This window comes from Symphodus melops (genome assembly GCF_947650265.1).
Source record: "Symphodus melops genome assembly, chromosome: 4".
Taxonomy (NCBI): domain Eukaryota; kingdom Metazoa; phylum Chordata; class Actinopteri; order Labriformes; family Labridae; genus Symphodus; species Symphodus melops.
This window is the reverse complement of record NC_136694.1, coordinates 16,524,406-16,533,375: the sequence shown is the minus strand read 5'-3', so window position 1 is coordinate 16,533,375 and position 8,970 is coordinate 16,524,406. Positions and strand designations below refer to the sequence as shown.

The 8,970-nt window shown below is 39.9% G+C and overlaps 1 protein-coding gene across 3 annotated transcripts; it reads right to left on the bottom strand.

The window, feature by feature from the left end:
• Positions 1 to 3,070: 3,070 nt before the first annotated feature.
• On the bottom strand, positions 3,071 to 7,636 carry LOC306823197 (MAP kinase-activated protein kinase 2-like). 3 transcript variants are annotated; one of them, XM_079342617.1, is made up of 10 exons: positions 7,055 to 7,636; positions 5,911 to 6,050; positions 5,445 to 5,509; positions 5,277 to 5,356; positions 5,059 to 5,185; positions 4,770 to 4,845; positions 4,494 to 4,618; positions 4,301 to 4,386; positions 4,129 to 4,209; positions 3,071 to 4,037 (listed from the first exon to the last, which is right to left on the bottom strand). In XM_079342617.1, exons 1-10 carry the CDS (start codon positions 7,337 to 7,339, stop codon positions 3,813 to 3,815), a joined length of 1,290 nt encoding a protein of 429 aa, XP_079198743.1. In that variant the 5' UTR covers positions 7,340 to 7,636; the 3' UTR covers positions 3,071 to 3,812. The 3 variants fall into 3 exon arrangements, with proteins under 3 accessions (XP_079198743.1, XP_079198744.1, XP_079198745.1); XM_079342618.1 differs by having other exon boundaries at positions 4,129 to 4,206; XM_079342619.1 differs by having other exon boundaries at positions 7,223 to 7,636.
• Positions 7,637 to 8,970: the final 1,334 nt, after the last annotated feature.

The following is an 8,970-nucleotide window of genomic DNA, read 5'->3' as shown; positions in this document are numbered from 1 at the left end:
TTAAGTGCGCTGATGCTGACACAGCTGATTATTGAGAAGGTGTTTCTTTAGGTTTCTAGAGAAGTTATTAAGATCCACAGACAGCTTCAGACTATCAGGAAGTTGATTCCATTGTTGAATAGATTTAAATGAAAAGGCTGTCTGTGCAAATACAGAGGACCTCTTTGGGACGGCACAGTTTCTGCGAGTGGTGGAGCGGGATGTTCGGGTCGTTTGTTCAGAATAAAGTTTTATGAATTCTTTCATTGAGGGTGGAGCAGTATTGTTAACAATTTTGAAAACGGTTCTTAGATTTGTATATTGTATATTGAATTACATTGTCAAAACTTAATACGTTATATTTATTGAGAATATTGCAGTGAAGGGCTTTTCTATCAAGCACCTTTAATGCCTGATTGTAGACAGATCTGAGTTGTTTGATTGTGGTCTCATTGGCCTGAGACCAACAGGACAAACAGTAGGTGATGTGTGAAGAGATCATGGCATTGAGATACATGAAAGATGCTTCAGTAGTCAAGCTATTCCTAATGTGTCTAAAGGTGGAGATATTATATTTAATGGAGTTGCACATTCTTTTAATGTGTTTTTTAAAGCTCAGAGTTTGGTCCAAATGGACACCTAGATATTTTATCTCTGTCACAATGTTAATTTTTTGTCCATTAATATAGATGTTAGGCATATCTTTGGCTTTATTGGACTTAGTGAAATATACTCAACAAAAATATAAACGCAACACTTTTGTTTTTGCTCCCATTTGTCATGAGATGGACTCAAAGATCTAAAATTCATTCCAGATACACAATATTACCATTTCTCTCAAACATTGTTCATAAATCTGTCTAAATGTGTGATAGTGAGCACTTTTGCTTTGCTGAGACAATCCATCCCACCTCACAGGTGTGCCACATCAAGATGCTCATCAGACACCATGATTAGTGCATAGGTGTACCTTAGACTGTCCACAATAAAAGGCCACCCTGAAATGTGCAGTTTTGTCTCACAGCAAAATGCCACAGATGGCGCAAGCATTGAGGGAGCGTGCAATTGGCATGCTGACAGCAGGAATGTCAACCAGATCTGTTGCTCGGGCATTGAATGTTCATTTCTCCACCATAAGCCGTCTCCAAAGGCGTTTCAGAGAATATGGCAGTACATCCAACCGGCCTCACAACCGCAGACCACGTGTAACCACACCAGCCCAGGACCTCCACATCCAGCAGGTTCACCTCCAAGATCGTCTGAGACCAGCTACTCAGACAGCTGCTGAAACAATTGGTTTGCATAACCAAAGAATTTCTGCACAAACTGTCAGAAACCGTCTCAGGGAAGCTCAACTGCATGCTCGTCGTCCTCATCGGGGTCTTAACCTGACTCCAGATCGTCGCCGTAACAGACTTGAGTGGGCAAATGCTCACATTCGATGGCGTCTGGCACGTTGGAGAGGTGTTCTCTTCACGGATGAATCTCGGTTTACATTGTTCAGGGCAGATGGCAGACAGCGTGTGTGGCGTCGTGTGGGTGAGCGCTTTGCTGATGTCAATGTTGTGGATCGAGTGGCCCATGGTGGTGGTGGGGTTATGGTATGGGCAGGCATCTGTTATGGACGAAGAACACAGGTGCATTTTATTGATGGCATTTTGAATGCACAGAGATACCGTGATGAGATCCTGAGGCCCATTGTTGTGCCATACATCCATGAACATCACCTCATGTTTCAGCAAGATAATGCACGGCCCCATGTTGCAAGGATCTGTACACAATTCTTGGAAGCTGAAAATGTCCCAGTTCTTGCATGGCCAGCATACTCACCGGACATGTCACCCATTGAGCATGTTTGGGATGTGCTTGACCGGCGTATACGACAGCGCGTACCAGTTCCCACTAATATCCAGCAACTTCGCACAGCCATTGAAGAGGAGTGGACCAACATTCCACAGGCCACAATTGACAATCTGATAAACTCTATGCGAAGAAGATGTGTTGCACTGCATGAGGCAAATGGTGGTCACACCAGATACTGACTGGTTCTGAGTCCCCAGACCCTCAATAAAGCAAAAACTGCACATTTCAGGGTGGCCTTTTATTGTGGACAGTCTAAGGTACACCTATGCACTAATCATGGTGTCTGATGAGCATCTTGATGTGGCACACCTGTGAGGTGGGATGGATTGTCTCAGCAAAGCAAAAGTGCTCACTATCACACATTTAGACAGATTTATGAACAATGTTTGAGAGAAATGGTAATATTGTGTATCTGGAATGAATTTTAGATCTTTGAGTCCATCTCATGACAAATGGGAGCAAAAACAAAAGTGTTGCGTTTATATTTTTGTTGAGTGTACATTCCAACTGTTTTTTTAATATTTAAGGTCAAGCAAGAAGATTTAAGCCAGTTACTTATTTTGTCCATGGCTGAGGACAATTTAGTGGCTACTTGCTCCATGTCCTTCCCATATACAAAGATGACAGCATCATCTGCATACATAATGATGTCTATGTCTTTGCACACAGCCGGAAGATCGTTGATGTAACTGCTGAACAACAAGGGTCCCAGGATTGATCCTTGTGGGACCCCAGTTGTGCAGGGCTTCAGTGAGGACAATGCGTTATTTACCCTCACACACTGCATCCGATTTGAGAGATATGATTGTATCCATTGCAATGTCTCCATGGACAAATTATACTTAGAAAGTTTGGACAGGAGGACACAGTGGTTTACCGTGTCAAAGGCTTTTCGCAAGTCCAAAAACACAGCACCCACCGTGCCCCCTCTGTCCAAGCTGGCCTTTATGTTTTCTATCAGGTAGCAGCAGGCTGCATCAGTGGAATGGTTACGTCTAAAACCGAACTGCATTGAATGCAAAAAGTTATTGCAATTTAGGTGATCGGTTAGCTGCTCTACGATTGCTTTTTCAAGAATTTTGGATGCCACAGGCAATATACTAATAGGCCTGTAGTTGCTTGTTTCATTTTTGCTTCCAGATTTGTAAATTGGGGTTATGACTGCTGTTTTTAAGACACTGGGGAATACACTCTCATCAATAGATTTATTTACAATTTTATAATTGAGAAACAGGACAGTGAATGGAGTCAGAAATCTGGGAGAATAAAAACATAAAGAAAGAGAGGGGAATGACATGTTAGTAAAGAGCCAATAGTCAGATTCAAACCCAGCTCGACAGCTGAAAATGTTTTTACATAACTATAAAGAGAAAAAAAAGGTATACTGTTTTTATGGTGTTCATTTTTTAGTTGATTTTACCTATACAGTACTTTCGCTGAAAGCGCTTTATAAATAAAGTTATTATTATTATTGTTATTATTATTATTGTTTAACATAGTTCAATGTCCTCCAGTTAATGGTTCACAGTAGGCTTCATTGATTTCTTTGCAGGGGCTGTCTGTGTGCAGAAATGTTTTATCATGTTGGAAGATGATTTGTTATGCGTTGAATGCAATATCAACTTACAAATATTTTTCATCACTTCCACATACTGTCTTTCTTTGTTCACAACAGGAAGATGAATACTCCCACTGCCACAAAATCTTGGCCTCAAACATACTCTGAGGTTTTTGTCATTCTCTTAGTGTCAAAGAAATGGAGTAAGTTCCAAATACAAAAGTGATACAACACATTTGTGAAACAAACAAAAATCAAATATTTATTTCAGCACTATGGTAGAAACAATACTTAAATGTGGTCTTTTGAAAGACTTTCGTGCTGTGATACAAATAAGACAAAAAGTGAGTAAAATACATCAAGTGATATGTAAACAGAAAATAAGGCGCATTCTGGTTATCATACATTTACACTACTTGTGTAAAATGGTCATTTCCCCATGCTCTTCAGGAAACATAACCTCTCTGTCATTATTATGCCCCACTTGTCCGTCTCCTCCTGTCTCTCCCTCTTCCCCTCCAGACGTGGGCCTCTTTCTCCTCTTGTTGAGAAGAGGATTGTTGGACATATCCAGGTCTTTGATCTTCACTTGGTCGTAGTCAACTCGCATGGTGGCCAGGGCACTGGTCATTTCCTCCTGTTATGGAGAAATTGAATGGAGTGAATCTGGTGCTTCACTGCCATCTGCTGGTCAAATTTAGGAACTTAGACAGTTAGATTGGGTTCACCTTTACGTCATCCCACAGTTCCTTGTCTTCTGTCAAAACTCGAGAAGTGTGCAAGGGCGTCGGAGGGACTACCATAGACTGCTGCCGTGTAAACAACACATAAATCTTGTAAATAAATGTTGGAAGGTTTAAATGTACAGCATGGCAACTGAAAGACAATGTGATAACTAACACTGATCCAGGGATGGTTCACAAACTGTCCAATGGTCATCCTCTCATTGGGGTCTGTCCTCAGCAGCTGATAGATGAGTTGTTTTGCTACAGAGGTGAGCACATAAAACATGATTGTAATACAATGTACTTAGTTTTCATCATTTTTTTTAATGTCTTTCTTAGATTCATAAACCATTCGTTTGATGTCTGACCTTCCTCAGAGACATCGGCCCACTCAGGGTTTGGGAACTTGTATTGGCCCAGCCTGATTCTCTGCTTCATGCCTGGAGAGATGGCCTGACCTGTGTTTGAGTAGAATGGAGGAAACCCACACAGACTGAAGGAACAAGAGAATACAGGAAAGACAATATGTTTATTATTGTTCTATCTTTATTTACCAAATCACAGACTTTACCATCAAATCACGCTTCATAAAATAGCTGTAAATGTATTAAGTTGCATCCGTTTCAGATGCACATGACACTCACAGAATGTACATGATTACGCCCAGAGACCACATGTCACATGACTTGTCATACTTCTCTGGCCCAAGCACCTCTGGAGCTGAACAGATAAAGGCACATAAAAAAAACAACACAGGACTGGGGAGAAGGGCAGACACTCTTCTACAAAAGCAATCCATGATGCAGATACATGTACAACGTGAAAGCAAATAACACCAACAATTAAAAACCTACATCTATAACAGCACATTTAAAATGATGACAATAATTATTAAAATAAATGTCTTTCAGACATACAGCAGCCAATACTCACCGACATAATATGGAGTGTAACAGGGAGTCTGCAGGGAGTTGTACAGAGTTGTCTCCTTAGCAAAGCCAAAGTCAGTCAGTTTTAGTGTAGCATTACTTTCTTTGGTGGTGTAAAGCAGGTTTTCAGGCTGAAGTGTTCATGAAAATGAAGAAAACAGTTACAGATCCAAAAGATTAGGATTCTCTCAAATTATTCCTGAACAACAACAGCAGCAGTACCTTTACATCCCTGTGAGCAATGTCCATGTGGTGCAGGTATTCAATGGCTGTTCCAATGTCATGCATGATCTCTGACGCCTCTGATAAACACACATTACATCAACATTACAAATGCAGGTGATGAAACTCATTCTTATACTCTGGTTGAAGTTCATTTTTTTAACCAACCTCTCTCAGTGAAGGCCTCGTCCCCCCTGGCCTGGATGTGACTGAACAGCTCTCCTCCCTCCATACTGAGATGAAATTAACAAAAAGATCATAATGGGGAAAGAATGAGCTCTCCTGGCAAACAGACTCAGCTCTGTACTCAAATTGTGGTGGGACAACAAAGGAATTCATTGATTTACTGCTGAAATGAGTCCAGTGTCGGACACTCACGCAACAATTAATTCAAAAGACAATGTTTGTGTTCATGATATGAAAAATCCAAATGAGCTTTGTTTCAATATAACAATAAAGTTACATTTAATCATTGCTACAATACACATCAATTTATTTCAATTTATTTGCATCACTCCTGCAATCTGCGAAAAGAAAGATGTGAACACTACTTGTGTCCAGTTGCCTTTTGGATTAATCTCTTAATTACCTTGCCCTGGATGACTGAGAACCCGACAAATAAAGACATGCTCACCACTCCATAATAATGAGGAGACATTTCTTCCCCTGGTGCAGATTCTCGTACAGACTGAGGATTCGAACGATGTGGGGGCCTCCAGAAGCTCGCAAGTGCAGCTCTACCTCCCGTCTGGCTTTAGGGGTATCATACAGGATCTGCTCCACACAAGACAAACACATATCAATCAAACGCTCCATATTGGTTTCAAGAGTATTGTTTCATCAAATTTAAATTATTTTAAATCCTTTTCAAAAAATCACAGGAAACGCACGTGAAAAAAAGGCCTTGTTTTCATGTAGACCTGTTTGGCATCACAGTAACATAAATATATCTCTTGTTTAAAGTTGCAATTTCTACAGTGAATAATTCATTACAAGTCAATGAATAAAGCATTTAGCCCTTTAGCCATATCCTGTCAAAAGCACAGTATGTAGCTGTGATGTTGCAGACAGGGGAGGGGGGTTTCCTTTATTCCTTGTAGACCCTGGACAATCTAAGCCCTGAGGAGGACATGGGATGTGAAGATATCAATTTATTTATTTTTTTAGTCCACATTTTCTTGAAGCCACTATGAACCACTATCAATACATAACAAGTAAAAGCTAAGGCATTACACCTTTCTACCTATAGTTTTTCACCAACTGAAACCCAAAGAAAACATGTGGAGTGCCCTCTTGGGGCTGCTCTTCCTGTTTGTGTTTTCTTCTGGCTTCAGTAAACCCTTCAGTCAGCTGCTTGATTAATTAACAGCTCTTAATTTTCCATATTTCCCAAACTTTTAATAGTAAACTTCGAGTAAGCTCAATACTTACTGTGGAGTCTTTGAATAGTAGACAAAGAAGATTACATAAAACATCAGAGCAGATCATTGTCCACACAGCAATATAGTGGAACAAAGACAGCACTTTACTGTCTCTCAGCCATCATGAATGATATTATCTCCACATAAGATTAACCATCATTTTTCACAGAATGAAGCTCCATCAGATTCAGATTTCCAGTTTGATACATTATTTGGAGTTTATCGAGAAGAAATGAATAATTGATGGATGCTCTCTTTCCCTTCAGTGACAGCAGCCTCCAAAAATGGATACGTACAGATCACAAATGGGTGAAGAGGCAGGCGGGCACACATATTGACACAAACAAAAACACACACCTTGAGGGCACACTTTTCTCCTGTTTTCTTGCAATAACATTCCAGCACTTTGCCATTGATTCCCAAGCCGAGAACCTGCGCTGTGACTTTATATTCATCTGTCACTGCATTTCTCTTAAACTCTAGGTAAGGGTAAGGAGGGGGCTGGAGGCCAGTGAGGCCACTGACCAGGCTGCTCTCCGGGCTGGTCGAGCCACTGTTGCGCGCTGTCCCGTGCTGCGCAGTAATTGGATTTACCGGCTCTTCCCCCCGGTTATGATGCATTTTATCCGAAACGTTGTTCATATTCAGAATCACCCTTGTCCACAAGACTTGTGTACTTCTTTTTAACGCACTTTGAACACTGTAAGAGCAAAACAAAATCTGCAATCTATCCAAAAGGGCGGAGGTCTGAAATCGTCCCGTTATGATGGCACATACCCTCAGAAGACTCTCCACCTGTTTTCTGAATATGTGAAGAGATTGATAATCAAACGAATTGACTACGAGGACAAAACAATGCTAAAAAAGTATTCTGGTATCCCTGCCCGGTCTTCATCACGTTCATCTGCCTCCTTCTGCAGGGAACACCAACCTCTCCGATTCCCTGACGTCAGCGGAGAGGCCAAATTCCAAGTTCTTAAAGGAACAAAGACTTTATATTTCCTCGGTTTTTCGTGATATCTGTTTGTTTTATTATTGGTCAGATGGGCCGGTTTTGTTATTATTCGTCTAGCAACTCCAGGAGTTGTAGAGCAAACAACAAACATAGCTCATAGGCTTTTTGCCTCATAATAATAATAACTACAATAATAATCTTAATTTATAGAGCACTTATCAAAAACTAGTTACAACGTGCTTTACAATGACAGCAAAACAAAGGTAATAACAGGCAGGTCATAGAATAATAAACAGGGTAAGACTAAGAATAAACAGCCACTTTGAAATATCAAATCCATTTAAAGGAACTGTAAAAGACATTTTCTTTTTTCAAACCAGACACCCAGATTTTTGGCAGCAGGTTTAATGTGGTTTACTAGGGTACCAGCAGATGGCGGTATTTGTTTAGTCAGGTGCTACGGTCCAATTAAAACTCTCTCAGTTTTGCTTGAATTTACCTGCAGAAAGTTACTTGACAACCAGACATGTCTCAGCATCCCTTGGTCAACGGTTTTAATGGGAAGGTACATGTCATCATCATAAAAATGAAATGACACACTGTCTTTATTTATGATATTCCCAAAGTGGAGCAGTTATAGGCAAAACAAAATGGGCCCCAGGACCGACCCATGTTGCACACCACATTTCACAAAAGAAGGCAGAGACAAACTCTCAGCAGGGATCAACATTTAAGATCTGAGATTATTTAAGGAAATTCTGGCCTTTCACAGTGTCCAGTATTTTGCTTTGTTTCCTCGATCACCAGAAAACAAGCCTTACTCCACCATGAGATAATTAATAATCCTTTATAATTGGAGAAAACAGCTTTTTTATCCTGAGATAACAAATAAAGTAAGTACAGATCTTGAGAAAAAAAACGAAAAAACAAAACAAAACGTAGTAGTAGTAAAAAAAATAGTAAATAAAATGTATGGATGCATATATTCTTATTGCGCCTAAATACATTTTTTCAAAATTATTTTAAATTTCACACGCTTCTTTAACAATAGCTTAACTTGTGACACACAGTGCACTAAACTATGTTTATATTAGATGAGAAACTGCTTAATTTTGTCACCTCCCTGTTGCTCTTTTCACCAATTACTTTGTAGTTGGAGAATCAAAGTAGTTTCAAAACTTAGCTTAACATCCCTTCAGAAGACCCTCCAGTTGCTGCCTGCTGAGTTTTACTCTATTTGTATTGAAATAACAGTCTTTTTTCTAATTTTACATTATTTCTCCATTCTTTTCAAATTATGACATTGAATATATATATT

Bases quoted from the DNA above. Each gene is read 5' to 3' on its own strand.
- LOC306823197 (XM_079342617.1), bottom strand. From the start codon at position 7,339: ATGAACAACGTTTCGGATAAAATGCATCATAACCGGGGGGAAGAGCCG. The intron at 5,510-5,910 runs GTGAGCATGTCT...ATTTCATCTCAG, and splicing joins CTCCTCATTATTATGGAGTG to TATGGAGGGAGGAGAGCTGT. The intron at 5,357-5,444 runs GTTGGTTAAAAA...TGTGTTTATCAG, and splicing joins CGAGGCCTTCACTGAGAGAG to AGGCGTCAGAGATCATGCAT.